The sequence below is a fragment of the Castor canadensis genome, chromosome 5 (assembly GCF_047511655.1).
Source record: "Castor canadensis chromosome 5, mCasCan1.hap1v2, whole genome shotgun sequence".
NCBI lineage: Eukaryota > Metazoa > Chordata > Mammalia > Rodentia > Castoridae > Castor > Castor canadensis.
The window spans coordinates 11602605-11618944 of NC_133390.1; the positions used below are offsets into that span (position 1 = coordinate 11602605).

At 43.2% G+C, this 16340-nt stretch overlaps 1 protein-coding gene, 1 long non-coding RNA gene and 1 other non-coding gene across 5 annotated transcripts in view; 2 read left to right on the top strand and 1 right to left on the bottom strand.

The window, feature by feature from the left end:
• The first annotated feature begins 292 nt into the window (after positions 1-292).
• Trnaa-ugc (transfer RNA alanine (anticodon UGC)) lies at positions 293-365 on the top strand. The gene has a single exon. It is a non-coding gene; the product is annotated as a tRNA-Ala (tRNA).
• Positions 366-8379: 8014 nt separating this feature from the next.
• LOC141423030 (uncharacterized) lies at positions 8380-10553 on the bottom strand. The gene is made up of 3 exons (XR_012447693.1): positions 10299-10553; positions 8756-8841; positions 8380-8474 (listed from the first exon to the last, which is right to left on the bottom strand). It is a non-coding gene; the product is annotated as an uncharacterized lncRNA (long non-coding RNA).
• Positions 10554-10724: 171 nt separating this feature from the next.
• The window catches only part of Mis18a (MIS18 kinetochore protein A), a 42530-nt gene continuing 36914 nt past the window's right edge, over positions 10725-16340 (top strand). For all 3 annotated transcript variants that reach the window (XM_074072811.1, XM_020165690.2, XM_074072810.1), the window contains exons 1-2: positions 10725-11089; positions 15454-15520. In XM_074072811.1, coding sequence (XP_073928912.1) covers positions 10759-11089; positions 15454-15520 — 398 coding nt within the window. In that variant the 5' untranslated portion in view covers positions 10725-10758. The remainder of the gene's footprint in view (positions 11090-15453; positions 15521-16340) is intronic.

Consider the following 16340-nt stretch of genomic DNA (forward strand, 5'->3'; position numbering starts at 1 on the left):
AGTGACTCAAGTGATAGAGCTCTTGCCTAGTAAGCGTGAGGCCTGGAGTTCAAACCCCAGCACTGAAAAGAAAGAAAGAATAGCACAATGAAACTCCATGTAACTATCCTGAGCTTCAACGATTACCAAGCTGTGGTTAATTTAGTCTCATCTGAACCCTACCTCCCTCCCATGCTGGATTACTAAGCAAAGTCTAAATATGTCATCAATCTGTAAATACGTGTTTGGAGGAGGATTCTATTTATTTTAACAAACTTATGTTATTGCAATTAAAATTTAACAAAAATGGATTGGTGGTGTGGCTCAAGTGGTAGAGCACCTGCTTTGCAAGCATGAAGCCCTGAGTTCAAACCTCAGTCCCACCAACCCCCCACCCCCAAACAAAAAACCAATTATAATATCTGGTTAATGTTCACATTTTCTCTATTTGTACTATTTCTTTTATAGTTAACTCGATCAAATCAAGAACAAATGATGTCCACGTGTTGCAGTGGTCTATATGACTCTGGGTAAATTTGTAGTCTACCTCACCCTCCTACTCTCCATCTGTCTGTCTATTTCTGCCTTCAATAACCTTATTTTTAGAGCAGTTTTAGATTCATAGCAAAATTGAGAGAGACCGAGATTTCTCATATATTCCCAGTCCTCCCCCACAGCTTCCCCTTATCAATAGCCTCCATCTGAGTGGGACATTTTTTTAAAATTGAAGAATCTAAATTGATACTCCAGAGGCTGAGATTGGGAGGATCAAGGTTTGAGGCCAGCCTGGGCAAATAGTTCTCAAGAGCCCATCTCCAAAACAGAGCAAAATGGACTGGAGGTGTGGCTCAAATAGTAGAGTGCCTGCTTTGCAAGCATGAAACCCTGAGTTCAAACCCTAGTCCCACCAAAAAAATTAAAAAATAAAAACAAAGTTACTCAGCATAGTTTTTCTCTGTGGAGTTATGCCATCTACTGGATATATTCAATATTGCAATATTTAGAGTTTTTTTTAATTACTGCTTTATAATTATGTAAAATAATCACGATTCCAAAGTTGAATATACAAAACAAGGTGTATTTGTAGAGCTCTAGCTCTGATTCCACTCCTGTTTTCCCATTACTTTCGCCTGCCTAAGCACTTAAAATATAGTTTTTGGTGTAACCTTCAATTTTTAAAAATAATCTAAAAATGAGTCTATATTTATGTTTTCTTCTACCTATTTTTAGCCTGCAAATTATGTTAAATACTCTTTTTGATGGCTGCATAATTCTCTCCTTGCATGGATATCTACAGCTTCTTCATTCAGCTCCCAGTTGATGCATGTTCAGTCTTGCTGTTGCAAATAATTCTGCAATGCCTTGTGGTCATGCTTTTACCATATCTTTGCCAGTATACCTTGGGAATAGATTCCAGGAGGTGATATATATATACATATATATATATATATATATATATATATGTATACATATATATGTATATATATATATATATATGTATATATATATATACATATATATATATACATATATATACATATATATATATATATATATATATACTCTATAAAATCATGTATGACTTAATGACAAAATACATTAGCTGATCTCATCATGGAGCAAGCATCATAGAGTGTACTTGTACAAACTAAGATGCCTATGATGTCCCAGGCGACATGAACTCATATGTGGTCCATCGCTGACCTGTTTTTATGTGCCGCATGACTGCCTATGTCAGTATTTATATCTATCTATAACATGTAGATGTCAAAAGATATACATCTGAACCTATAATAGCTTTCATTCCTATCAGCAATATATGAAAGTGCCTCTTTTTGTTGAAACAGATGTGTTATGAAACTTCTGGATTTTATCACACTAGTAGATGAGCTATTTGGGTATCAATGCAGTTTTTAAATGAGCATATTAGAGAGTCTTTTCATATATTACATATTTGCTTTTCTTTTACTGTGACCTATCGTCCCATATCTTGTTGTATTATGTTTTCCAATAAGAAAGGATGCCAAAAAGGTAAGTTTTTGAAGTTCAACTATTTCTGAAAAAGTCAGCTGTGTATGAATCCTGATTTGAACGGCTATGTAACTCTAGTCTGAAAGTCATTTGACCTCTGAACTTTGAACTTTTTAGCTTTTGAAGTCAGGTTGTTGATAAGAAGTCTAATTCCACTCTGACACTCACGCCTTTCTCTTTTCCTTGAAACTTCTGGAAACTTCTCTTAAGATTCTAAAACCTTGGGGTGTAGAATAAAAATAAAATGAAAACAAAGACAAAGAACAGAAAGAAAATAAAACCGTGGAGTGTAGCTCAGAAGTGGGGTCAGTAATAGAGGGCATATTTGCCATGCAAAAGACCCTGGGTTCCATCCCCAGCAACAACAAATAAATAAAACATTCCAAAATCTCACAGTGATATTTTACAGTGTTACGCCTTGGTGTGAGATTATTTCATTCTTTGTGCTGCATAATTAGCACCCTAGTTCAATCTGAAGATTCATATCTTTCAGCTCTGGGAAATTGTATTATTTATCTCTTCTCCTTTATTTGGTCCTTCCTGAATATTTGAACCACTTAGTGGTCAGACGTTGGACATCCTGGACAGGATGCGTGTGCTCTTCTCTCCCACCTTGTGCATTTCTGAGTTACCATATTCTGTCCTCTGTGGTACGGACACAATGTTTCCTCAAATCTCTCTAAAAATAATTAATTTGTAATACTTAAGTATCTCTGCTATTGTTCCAGACTCCAAAGTCACAGGCCTCACTTTTGATTACCCTGTGTTGAGTTTAGAGAACACATGTTCAGTTAGTTAACAGGGATTGCTATAGGTGTTTGGTGTAAGCATTAAAAACTACCATTCCTGGGCTGGAGGAGTGGCTCAAATGGTACAGCGTCTGCCTAGCAAGCGAGAAACCCTGAGCTCAAACCCCAGTACCACCAAAATAAAATAAAATAAAAACCTCATTCCCTAATCGAGACTTTCCTCTGTGTGTATCCAGAAAAATGGAAAGAATTAGAAAGAACTATAGGAGTACTTGGAAAGCAAATGAGGAGCTAAGAATTCTATACTGGAAATATATTCTTCTTTTATACAACACTGTGACCCTTAAGAGTTAGCATCCTTTAAAAAGTGTATTTTGAGACCTATAAGCACTGCCATTAAATTTCAATGATTTGGTCTAGTGATGTGTGACCTCTGTACTTAGAGACCTCAGTTCTAGACTGGAATCTGAGTGGCAGAAACCCAATTCCAAGTAGTTTAAACACCAGTGGAGTTTGAAGGAGCCATATCGACAGAAGTAACCCAGGGACTTATAGGGCAAGCAGTGGGAAATAGGGTGCTGTGATAAGTCTGGGTCTCTACCTCACACCTTGCTTCTCTGTGAAGGTCACTGTCAAGCTGTTTCATATGGCTAGGGACATGGTTGATGACAGCTCTGGAGTTGTGATTCAAGAGAAAAGGGTGAGGTCCTTCCCTCTAAGCTTTGGCATGAGAAGGGGATGGGGTTGTGACTCACTGTTAGAGTGCTTACCTGACATGACAAATTCCAAGGACTGACGGGCACTTGCTCACCTTGAGCCAACCAGTCACTGGCCAGGAAGGTGGTGGTGGCTAGTACTGATGTGAGGTCTAGGGCATAGCCCATCTGAAGAACAGGATGGGAATGAGGTAAGACTTTGAAGATAGGATCCCATGACAGCCCATTATTGGGGGTAAGGAGAAAAGTAGTTTTCTGAGAAGAGTGTGAGGGTACATGACATACAACCTCCTAGACTGTCACACGTCTCTGCTACTAGCTAGATCTGTGACCTCCTTCCTGCCTTCCTTCTTTCCTCCCTCCCTTCCTTTCTTCCTCCCTTCCTTCCTCCCTCCCTCCCTTCCTTCCTTCCTTCCTTCGTTTCTTCCTCCCTTACTCCTTTCCTCCCTCTCTCTTTCCTTCTTTCTTTCTTGGTGGTACTTATGCTTCCTAAACAAGTGCTCTCCCACTTAAGCCATGCCCCCAGTCCTTTTTTTTTTTTTTGCCTTAGTTATATTATTTTTAGATAGGGACTCATGCTTTTTGGCTGACGCCAGCCTCCGACTATGATCTTCCTACCTTTGCCTTTCTTGCAGCTGGGAATTACAGGTATGAACCATCATGCCTGGCCAGATCTGTGACTCTTGAATACAAAGACCTCAGCTTTTGCATCCTTAGAGTGAGAACTGTTATTTAAGATTCGTGGGGGCTGGGGGAGTGGCTCAAGTGGTAGAGTACTTGCCTCGTAAGTGAAAGGCCTTGAGTTCAAACCCTAGTACTGGGGGGGAGGGAAGCCAGGTGCCAGTAGCTCATGCCTAAAACCCTAGCTACTCAGGAGGCTGAGATCAGGAGGATCATGGTTTGAGGCCATGGTTTGTGAGACCCTATCTCCAAAATCACCAGAGCAAAATAGACTGGAGGTGTGGCTCAAGCAGTAGAGTGCCTGCTTTTCAAGCACTAAAGCCCTGAGTTCAAACCCCAGTCCCACCAAAAAAAAAAAAAAAAAAAAAAAAAAGATGTGTGGATCCTTTCCCAGCTCAAATATATTATAATTTTTCTGAAAATCACATGTTCTTCTCCTTATTTAACTTGCACGAAAACCAAATATCTAACAAAGACCTGAAAATTGTGATTTCACTTATTATCTAGAAGAATAGAAAATGAACTATTTAAAGAACAGCCTGAGCTCTAGCTAGGCATGGTGGCTCATGCCTGAATCCCAGCACTGGGGAGATAGAAGCAGGAGGAATATGAGTTCCAGGCCAGCCTGGGCTATATAGTGAGAACTTGTCTCAAAAAAACAAGGATGGAGAATGTAGCTCATTGGTAGAGACTTGCCCAGCATGGGTAAGGCTTGGTTTTGATCACAGCACTGCGAAAAACAAAACAAAGCAAACCCACACTGTCCTGCCTCCTGCTTCTGAGGATTTTTAAGAAGCTGAAATTCCTGTCGTTATTGTTTCACTCCTTGAACAAAAATATAAGTATGACCAACACTTCTTCCCACCGTGCATTTCATCCTAAGGAGGGCCTTCACTGTGGCAGAAGGTCTCTGGGGGCTGAGGGCCCAGCATGACAAACTCAGTCTGGAAAGGGGCAGCCTCACACCCAGACACATTCCCCCCACCTCCACCCACCCCAGACCAAGAGTTGGATCAAACTGTCCTCAAATGCAGCTGCAACTAACCCTCCACCTCCTAGAGAAGTCACTTGCCTGCCTGGCAAGGGACCCACAATCACCACTATTGTCATTCTTATGGGCAAGTGGAAGGAAGGGCCTGCAATTAAAACCCAGTCTGTGATTGTAATCATTAGCCATTAATTTCCACTTATCTTCAATTGTCAGAGCACTTAAAAAAATCCATAATTCAAGAAATATTTAAAAAAAATCCAGACTTGGGAGTGCTGGCTCAGCCCTATAATCTCAGCTACTCAAGGGGTGGAGATGTGGAGGATTGCCATTCAAGGCTGACCTGGGGAAAAAGTTAATGAGACCCCATCTCAACAAAAAGGCTGGATGTGGCAGGTATATATATCTGTCATCTCAGCTATGTGGGAAGCATAATTAGGAAGATGGAGGTCCAGGCTGGCCCTTGGAAAAAAATGTGAGACCCTATCTAAAAAATAACAAAAGTAAAAAGGACTTGGGGTGTGGATCAAGTGGTTGAGCTCTGAGAGAGGCCCTGAGTTCAGATCCCAGTATTGCCAAAAAAATGCCCATAATTCTTCCAGCAAATAGTCACAATCTCATTCATTCCTTCTCCCCTTTTCTTACTAATTTTCTCCCCTAGCTACACATTGTCTCCCCCCACCTTGTCCCCTCCACTCCCCCATTACTAGCAATTGACACTAAATTAGAAAAGCATTTGTTCGTTATTTACATCAAAACTTTTGAGCCATGTTAGATGTGAGCTTTGAATCAGGCACTCTGAGCAACTGGCACAGTGAACAGGAAAGCTATAAGGTAGAATAAAAATGGAACTTTACATTTTGCTTGGAAATTATTTGGTGACATTGGCTTCCCCTTGCCCCTGGATGAACTCAAGGGCAGTCTGTGTGTGGAATTCCTGCTGATCTGTTTGCATCCTGCTTCCTACCGAAGGAGACTGACCTATAAGGATTACATCATATATTCTGGGCCCTCTGTTTTCTGGTTGGATTTGGACAATGGGGAGTAACAGCAGAAAACCAGAGGGAGGGAGGAGAGCACGGTGAGGGAATTTAATCTCCTGCCTGTATCCCTTGGGAGGTCACCTCAGTTTGTGCCTTGACTGAAAGGTCTGCTCTTTGCCTTTGGATTTCTAAGCCTCTCTCTCTCTCTCTCTCCTGGCCTCCCTGTGGTATGGGGGAGAGGTGGTGCAGGCTCCAGTGTTGAGGATCCAGGTTCCTGCTCTACCCCTCGAGCACACTTGGCACTTTGTAAGGAAAGACAGAGTACTGGAATTTGATGCTGAGGTCTGCCACCCTCTAAGGGAACAGGCAGTTCTGCTACCACTTTACCTGTGAACAGAATCTCAATGAAGAAATTGCCAGGTCCCAGTGGCTCACGCCTGGAATCTTAGCTACTCGGGAAGTAGAGATCAGGAGAAAAGAGGTTTGAAGCCAGTCCCAGGCAAATAGTTTGTGAGAACCTACCTCAAAAATACCCAACACAAAACAGGACTGGCGGGGTGGCTCAAGTGGTAGAACATTTGCCTAGCAAGCGTGAGGTTCTAAGTTCAAACCCTAGTACCACCAAAAAAAAAAAAAAAAAAATGCTGAAGCAAGAGAATCACTTGAGTCCAGGACTTCAAGGATAGCCTGGGCAACATAGCAAGAGCCCATCTAGAAAAAGAAACAAAACCACAGTTCAAATTGGCTTCCACAATAAAGAGAACTGACTGGCTCATATAACTGAAAGCTGGTGAACGGTTTCTTTGTGACTGTCTCAGCTGTGGCCTTCTGCAGGCTTATAAGATGGGTGCCTGGGTGTGTGCTTCCTTGTTTAAATCCAGGAAACAAAGAGGACATTTCTTCCACTGAACAAGAGTACTGAGACTTACTCCCACTTGATATGATTAAACAGCTAGGTCAAGTTGTCAATCAAAGCCAATTCCTATCACCAGGGGAGCATCACACTTGTGGAGTGGCATAAGCGTAAGTAGTCTTGGCAGGCAGATAGGTAGACGCGAGCAGGAACAGGAAATGCCCCAGGCTACACAATTCTATTCCCCTTTGAGGAGGTGGTATCATAAAACCACAGAGGGCCCATACCGCGGACCAATGACTAAGATAATGACACCGTATACTTTTTCTTTTTTCTTTTCTTTTTAAGTATTGGGGTTTGAACTCAGAGCCTCACACTTGCTAGGTGGGAGCTTTACCACTTGGGCTACACCTCTGGACCTATGTTCTTATGGATCACGCTCAATGAATGCCACATATGCACTTTGAAGGTGAACTTCAAGGGGACGCTAGACCAGAAAAGGCAAAAGAAGAGTGAATGCACAGGTGCCTGTCCTCACTTTCTCAAATGTATAGATGTATGACTTTCCACACCCAGTCACTGCAGTCATCAAGCCACAAGGGTGTCAATTTCATGCCATCAAGTAACTCCACCCTATTGGATAATAAAACCTCACATCTCAGAAACTTCTTGGTAGGTGGCTGTTACTAAGCTGCCCAAGTCATTTCTCAAGGTGTATTTCCATTTTGCTAAGAAACCATTCTTTGCTGTCTTCCTACACTTTGGGGTTCTTTTGCTACACCTGGGGCAGGCAACCTAACCCTCGATTTTGCACTCAAAGAACTAAGGAACATATGGAACACCCCAACCAAAAGTAACAGTAGATACTGTCCTTGTACCAATCACCATGCAGACAGTGGTCTAGGAAGGCCATGCTTGGCTCCACAAAAGCAGCAAGAGGGAAGAGAATTGGACAGAGATTGGTTGAAACCTCAGGGACCTATTCCTGGGATGGTGGGTGATGTGACTGAGTTGAACTCAACATTATCTAAATCTCCTACTTGTGTTAACTAGGAGCTACTACCACTATCCAGTCAAAGGTCATCTTAAGCATCTCATTTTGCCCCCACACAAAATGTGATTTTGTGCTCCCCAATTATTTTATGTCCACAACACAAACTAAAGGAGCTTATTTTGCATTTCAGCTGGCTTTTCTATCAGGCTGACTTCACTATCCTCTTGTGAGGCATTGTGCCCAGGATGGGCCCATGAAAATATTTTAATTTCCTTAAAAGTAGAAGGAAAAAAGTCAACTTTAGGCTAAAGAAAATGGTTTTCTACATAGTTCATTTATTATAAATATATTCATCTTTATAGCAATTCATTTTTTTTATGGAGGAAATGATCCATGAAGGTTGAAGGGTGGGGGGGGGCGCTGAAAGTCATCCTGTAGCCCTGTTTTGCATTCCTTCTTCAGAGCAGTTGAAGTTAAGCTTTAGTCAGCTTCAGTTATCCCTGGTTCAAAAAATATGAGGTGGAAAATTCCAGAAGTAAACAATGCATAAATTGTAAATAATGTTTATTATAGTATATCATTATAGTTCTTTTTATTATTAGTTATTGTTGTTAATCTCTTAAAGTGCCTAATTTATACATTGTACTTTATCATAAATATAATAAAGAAAAAAATGTTCTCTATAGGGTCTGGCGATACCCCACTACAGAATTGACATCAGGAGCCCCAAATCAGAAGCAAAGATATCATCCCTTGAGTTCCAAAGTTGCTATCCACTTACTTGAATAACTCATGTGAGTCATATTAGTGTTGTACTAGAGATAAGTGCTGGAGACGTGGTCTAAAAGCAGCAGCAGGGAGAGAATTCTATGGATGGGAAAAAAGTGCCAATTACTGAAGCACTGTCTTCCAGTTGGAGGCTAATTAACAGGGGAATGGCTGCTAGAGTTAAAGTATTTTCACACATATCGTGTACTTGATCCTCATTAACAACCCTGTGTGGGGAACCGATCCATTTAATCTGTGAAGAATCAGAGAAGACATAAGCAGTTTCCTACATGGTTACCACCTTATGGAGGGAGGGGTAAGTCAACTGATGACAACTGATTCCAAAGCTTCTGCTTTTTGATAATGACCAGGGGCACTAAACTAGGAAGTAACTCTCATCTAAGTAGTTTATTTAATCAAGCAAGTTGGCAGTGACTTGGAGAACACCTAAAGTGCAATACGAACAGGTGGGGTAGCTTTCTTCCCAGATACGTTGCCAAGGTTATCTGTGGTGCTGTTCTCCTGTCCCCCACGAGGTTTCCCTCCTGATCTGTAGTGTTTTGAGACCAGAGTGGCCTTTCTGAAGCAGCTTCCTGCAGAAATCTGTCCTTAGGGTGCTGAAGGGATGCTCACCCCTGGGAAGGTGAATGGCTCTCTGATCCAGACAGACAGGCACCTTCTCCTTATTCACAGCAACACCTATGCTACTCATGTCAGCTTCTTCAACTTTTTCGTTTTCTGTGGCAGTATTAGTTTGAACTCAGGGCCTCGCACTTGCTAGGTAGGAGCTCCACCACTAGAGCCATGCCTTCAGCTCTTTATGCTTTAGGTGTTTTTCCAATAGGATCTTCAGCTTATGCTCTGGCCAGCCTGGATGGCAACCCTCCTATTTGTTTCCCAAATCAGCTAGGATGACAGGTGTGTACCACCACATCCAGCTTTTTTGGGGAACCTAACTTTTTTGCTTGGGCTGGATTCAAACCTCAATCGAAACTTAATCCTCCTGATCTCCACCTCCAGAGTAGTTAGGATTACAGGTGTGAGCCACCATGCCCAGCTCAACTGTTCCTTTACAATGCTAGTCTGAGTGATCCCAGGTCCTTTGTGGGCCTTTCTTTATAACTAACAATGCAAAAAAGAACGTGTGACGAGGTGGTTCACCAACAAACTCTGCCTTTTCTACCTTATGAAAAGTGGAACCCCAGAAGCAGAGAAACTAGAGTGGCAGAATCAAACGTGGAGTTGCCAAGACCGACAACATGGAATGCCCAGGAACTTCTGGAAATGTAAACTGTCTCAATGCTCCACACCCATCGCCTGAACCAGAGCCCCTAGATCCCCAGGAGAATTTTTAGGCACGCTTAAGTTTGAGGGGGCTATAGCATCTCATGGTGGGGCAAGGCCACAGAAAATAGAGGTGTCCTCCTCCTAACTCCTCCATCTGGGTGGGGTGCGGCGTGTATTCACTGTCACTAACCACTATGAAGGTCTACGTGAGGGGTTGGTAATTTAATTTGGGGCCAGAAACTTTCCCAACGACAGCTGCCTCCCATTACCTTCTGTTAGATGTTAGGGTACAAGGACAGGGTGACACAGAAGGCCATCCGCATCTGCCCTCCCGTTTGAGACGCTGAGAAGCTGCAAGGCTCACACGTGGATCTCAAGTTCCTGTGGTTTTACGTGGGAACTGGAAGGCTTAAGGGACCTACTCATCTCTCTGCTGGTGACGCTCCCTGAAAAGGGGAGAATAACTTTCCCTACCCGGACAATCCACCACCTCCTCCCCAACGCGCTCAATTGCCAATTTATGGAAAAACTTGACGCTTGCGCAGGCGCAGTGACCAGCCGGTCCGCCCAGCCTGCAGAGGGCATGCGCACTAGGTGGGGCAGCCGTTCTTCCGCAGGCCCCGCCCTTCAGGCCTTGGTCCCTCCCCGGCAGCCCCGCCTTCCCCCGCCCCGCGCATGCGCAGAAGGCATTTCGCCCGGCCTCTCGCGGGCGCGGGAGATTTGTAGGTAATGGCGGGTGCTTGGTCACCGGTTTGTTGCAGAGGATGCTCCTCGACTTCCTGTGTATGCGACCGCAAGAGCAAGTGGAGCGACTCCTCACTGTTGGGCAGGCGGCTGTCCGAAGACTCTAGGCGACACCAGCTGCTGCAGAAATGGACGAGCACGTGGAACTCTACGAGCCGGGACGCGTCGGAGGCCGGCGCGGAGCAGGCGCCGCGCGAGGAGGAGGCGGCGGAGGACAGGCCGCTGGTGTTCCTGTGCTCCGGCTGCCGGCGGCCGCTGGGCGACTCGCTGAGCTGGGTGGCCAGCCAGGAGGACACCAACTGCATCCTGTTGCGCTGTCAGTTGGGGCCGGGCCGGGGAGGGCGCGGTGGGGGCCGCCTTCTCCCCAGGTGTACCACACCTCGGCGTCCTGAGGGAGCAGAGGGGACCCTGGCGCGGCCGGGGGCTTTGAAGCAGGAAAGTCTCAGGAAACGGGAGGGGGAGGGGCTTACAAGTGACAGGTCTTTTCCAGGGGTTCCTGTCCCAGAAGGGCAGGGATTGAACCAACATCTTCGGGAGCTTTTTTCAGAATCGCGTAACTAAGCCTGAGCGGTAGGGCCACGGAAATTAGCGGGCTGTTAATTAGTAAATGGGATTGCTGATGGTTTACTTAAGAAATTAAGCGTCCCGCAGGGGAGTGTCATGATTTATTTCGCAGATCTTAGGGGCTCCATCAGCGGATGCCTTTACAGCATCAAGTGTTAAAAACACTGAGTGCTGTGGGGGTGGGGGGAACTTGAAATAAATGCTCCAAAAGCCCCATCAAAATGGGAGAGGAAGGAAGAAGAGTTAAAAAGTAACTTAATTCAGTTACTTGTTTATTTACAGTACTTAGGGCTAACATGGTTCACTTAATGTGAGTTCTTAGGTTTTTTTTTTTTTTTTTGTGGTACTGGGGACTGACCCACGCCCCCAGTCTGTCTGTCTGTTGGTCTCTTTCTTTCTCCTCCCTCCTCTTCCCTTCTCCTTCCTCCTCTTCTCTTTTTTCTTTTTTTTGGAGACAGGTCTCATTATATAACCCAGGCTAGTCTTGAACTCTTGCTTCTCTCCTGCCTCAGCCTCCTGGGTGCTGAAACCACAGGCCCTTGACACAACACCTGGCTGACTTAATAAGTAAGACGTTTACGCTGTTTGAATTCTGTACATATTTTGGTGGTAGAAACTCACCATCAATTTACTGAACTCAAGCTGGGCGTGGTGGTGCACAGCTGTAACCTCCAGCACCTGAGAAGCTGAGGCAGGAGGATCTCAAGTTTGAGGCCATCCTTGGAGTTTGAGGCCAGCCTGGGTTATATGGGGAGACTCTATCTTTATGGAATGCTTTCCTGGGGTGTAATGCTAAGAATAAGGGAGAAAGTTAAATTTAGTGTTTTCCATAAAGATATTATTAATGAATAATAATTGTTCATTAATAGTTATTGCTGAGTATTCTTGTAACGTGACATCTGAAAGGAGGTAATGGAAGGCAGCTTCCCGCTGCTGAGGTTTTTTCCCCCCAGTTTACTTCCTGGTTCTAATGTCTGAGTCTGGCCCTTTTAATATTAATTTTAATTTCCCTGTTTCTTCATCTATCCTGCCTCAGAAGGGGCATTGTCAGAGAGAAAGTTGCAGGCTCCAAATTAAGTTGCTAACCTCTTACCTCGGCCTTCACAAGGATTATTAAGGACAAAAGTCTCCTTACTTACCCAGATGGATCCTGGGTAAGGGATTATCCCTTTGCCTTATCGAACAACAACGCAAGAAGGGTGTAAATGTAAGAAGGACTTATCCCCTGACCTCCATACTTAAATTGTTCTAAAGTTACATGTGCACCCTTCCAGATATGCTCCATGCATGTGTATGTATGAATATGTAAAAGTTTTAAGAAACACAAGATTGTATTCATATTGTTAAGGCTAAATGACCATACTCGTACCTTTTTTTTGGTGGGACTGGGGTTTGAACTCAGGGCTTCATGCTTTGCAATGCAGGTACTCTACCTCTGGATTCCATTTTGCTCTGACTATTTTGGAGATGGAGTCTTACAAATTATTTGCCTGGGCTGCCTCGAGCCTCTGGATCTCAGTCTCTCAAGTAGCTAGGATGACAGGTATAAGCCACTGGTATCTGTACTACTCTCCTTTAAGTCCATGCATGTATTCCAAATACTCTTTCATGTTAGTGAATATGGATAGACTTCACTTTTAGCAGCTGCTTGCTGAGAGGCAAAACTACATGGTGGTAGAGGCTGCCACTGCTTCTGTTGGAATGGTGGCCTGCTACTGACTAGCTGTGTATCCTTGGCAAGCTATTCAACCTCTATCTGACTCAGTTTCCTCTTCTCTAATACAGGTATAATACTCCCGTGGGGCAGTAGTGAGGATTAATCCAGTTAATGTTCAGAATAAAGTTCTCAAATGAGGGTGTTGTTGATCCATCAAGTCTGTCTCTTTCTTTTTTTTGGCAGCACTGGGGTTTGAACTAAGGGCCTCACGCTTGCTAGACAGGTACTCTACCACTTGAGCCATTCCACCAGCCCTGTTTTGTATTGAGTATTTTCTAGATAGGGACTCTTGAACTATTTTCCTGGGCTGGCTTTGAACCATGATCTTTCTGACGAGTAGCTAGGATTACAGGCATGAGCCATTGGCACCCGGCACATTCTGAGTCCTGATGGAAGCCTAGGTTCTCAGCACTGCTGACATTGGAGCAGCATGTAATTGGGTTGAGATTTTTGATACTGTAGAAGCCCTTGCTTTTAGTAGGTGGGTTTACTTTTTTGCCACAATGGTTTCTTTTCTTTGTTTTATATATAAGAATGCTATTTTGATTTCTTAGCTTTTAATACAAATGGCTATTAAATCTTAAAAACTTTATATAAATATCTTGGTTTACAGCTTTAGGTAATTTGATTTACCCCCAGCCCCATGAAATACAAAAAAAAAAAAAAAAATTGAACTCTTGGATTAATTTCTCTTCCTTGCTGCCTTAATCTGAGTTGTTTACTTTCTTCAGGTTTATAATATTTACATTCTTTTTAAAATTATTTTTTCTGTTTTGAAATGATCTCACCCAGACTGGCCTTAAACTTGTGATCTTCCTGTGTCAGCTTCCTGAGTAGCTGGGATTACAGTGTGTACCACTACACCTGGCTTAACGTGTATATTCTGTTTTGTAGCCATGGCATGTCTGGGCCATTTAGCCTTATTATTTATATGAATTCATTTCTCAGTTCTGGTAGTTTCATTAACAGAAGAAAACTCACTAGCAGCTTTCCCATCCCTGAGTTGTTTCTTTGACCTCCTCAATCCCCAAGGAAACATAATGTTCCTCTTATCCTTTTTTTTTTTTTCTTTTTTTTTAATGCAGCTCTGGGGCTTGAAGTCAGGTATCACTCCTGTGACACCTTGAGCCACTCCACCAGTCCTTTTTTATGTTGGGTGTTTTCAAGATAGGGTCTCACGAACTATTTTCCCAGGGTGGCTTCAAACTGCGATCCTCCTGATCTCTGCCTCCTGAGTAGCTAGGATTCCAGGCATGAGCCACTGGTACCTGACCAATAGAATTTAAAGTGTCATTTTACTTTTACTTTTTGGTGGCTTTGGAGTTTGAACTCAGGGCCTCACGCTTGCTAGACAGGTGTTCTAACACTTGAGCCACTCTGCCCGCCCTATTTCTGTTATCTTTGTACATGAATCCTAACTTAGCTGTATGTAAGATTCTTGAGTCCTGATCTTTGTTTATTGGCAAAAGGCCTCAGGCTAGTGTGGCCAAAGCATACGATAAAGACAAGATTTATTGGAACCAGAAAATTCAGAGACCTGTAGGTTGTTGTAAAGAATAGGAATCCATTCTAGTGAGAGAAGAGGCTGTGCAGGGGAGTGTAGGGGCCCCTTTCCTTGGGAACAAATGGAGGGGCTCCTTAGTGTGATGGGTCTCTATTACAGTGCAGTGGTTCCGGTAAGAGGTGGTGTGGTGCTTTGAGGGCTGGAGTAAGATTTGCAAGGTAGAGGTTACCATGCCAAGGCTCTGGCTGTGACCCCCCCAGAACCAAAAAAAAAAAAAAATTTGATACTCAGTTTCTGATTTGAGTATATGGGAAGGTGTAGTTAAGGTAGGTTGGTAGAAGGAGGTGAAATCCAGTCTGTTGATAGTTTTACAGCTGATTGCCTTTCTTCATTTCCCTCCTTTGGGAGTGTTCGCTGCTCCTGGTGAACAGCTGTGACTTCACCCAATCCATGTCCAAGTAAAAGATGTTTGGCTGGGGCTCTGAGGACTCTCAGTTACTTTGAGAGAAATAGGCTCTGTGCTTGGATCTGGAGATGTGTATGCTGGTTTTGATCCCAGTTTCACTGTATCTGGCAGACACTCTGTGTAGCCTGTGATTTGAGGGACTAATTGCTTCAAGTTCCACTACTGATGGAATTTTCCCCTCTAATTTTATTCATTTTGTTAAAGTCATTTTTCAGGGAAGGGAATGAACTAATTCCTACCCCACCATCTTTTTCCAGAAGACCCCCGTACATTTAGTTTTGAGCTACCCTTGGGTATGCTTGTGACCTTGGGTTCTTATTTTTTCAAGCCCCAGTATTCTGAAATAAAAGTTGTGTTGGAAGTTTTCTGAATGTCTGCCTGTATATTATCACAAACCACATTAACAAAGCATTGTTACTTTTTTTGCAGGTGTTTCCTCTAATGTTTCTGTGGATAAGGAACAGAAATTGTCCAAATGCAAAGATGAAAATGGCTGGTGAGTAAGGCTCTGTTTGTATGACTATTATGTTAGAGAAGATATTTTCTTTAAAGTGAAAATCTTCCATCATTACCTGGGATAAAACTATTTTCATAGTAATAAAATCAGTTTGAAGAAAATTCAAATGTAGAAGGAAATACTTGTATCATAAACTCTCAGACTCAGAGATGCCTAGATCAGTGACCTTTTTATGTCATGTCACACATAGAAAATGCTAACCCCCCCACCCCCACCCCCCAACCTGTGGCCAGAAACAACCAACCCTGGGTTTCCAGCAATGCCAGGTCCTATGTGGCCTCAGCAAGGGTTGAAAGGACAGATACCTTGCCATACCTGTCACCTTGCTATCAGCTTCAAGTGGCATACAAGCTACTGGTGCTTGGCTGGCTGCAGAAATGAGAAGCACCTCCCACTGTCCCTAGGTGAATGGCAATGTGAGCTGTTTGTCTTGGGCGGCTCCCTTTTGCTTGATAGCAGGAACAGGCATTTAGTGAGGACAAGTAATTCACATGCTAAGCAGGGGTTAAAATACTTTTGAAATAGTAAAACTTTATTGTCAGCACTAGATGTAAATATCCAGTAATCATCAATTTGGTACGTGTTGGGAGTGTAATTTTGATACAGATATTTATAGAATGGTAAATGTGCATGGGCCAACTTGACAAGGCTTTTGAGAGGTGGTAGATTCTAAGCCAGGTTTAGAGAAGACGGGAGTGGGCACAGAGGGAGAGTATATTCAGATGTGCAGAGCCTGCATTGAAAAGTGTCTACAATGAAGGGATAATGCTAGTCCATTAAGTAAAATCCTCACCAGTTA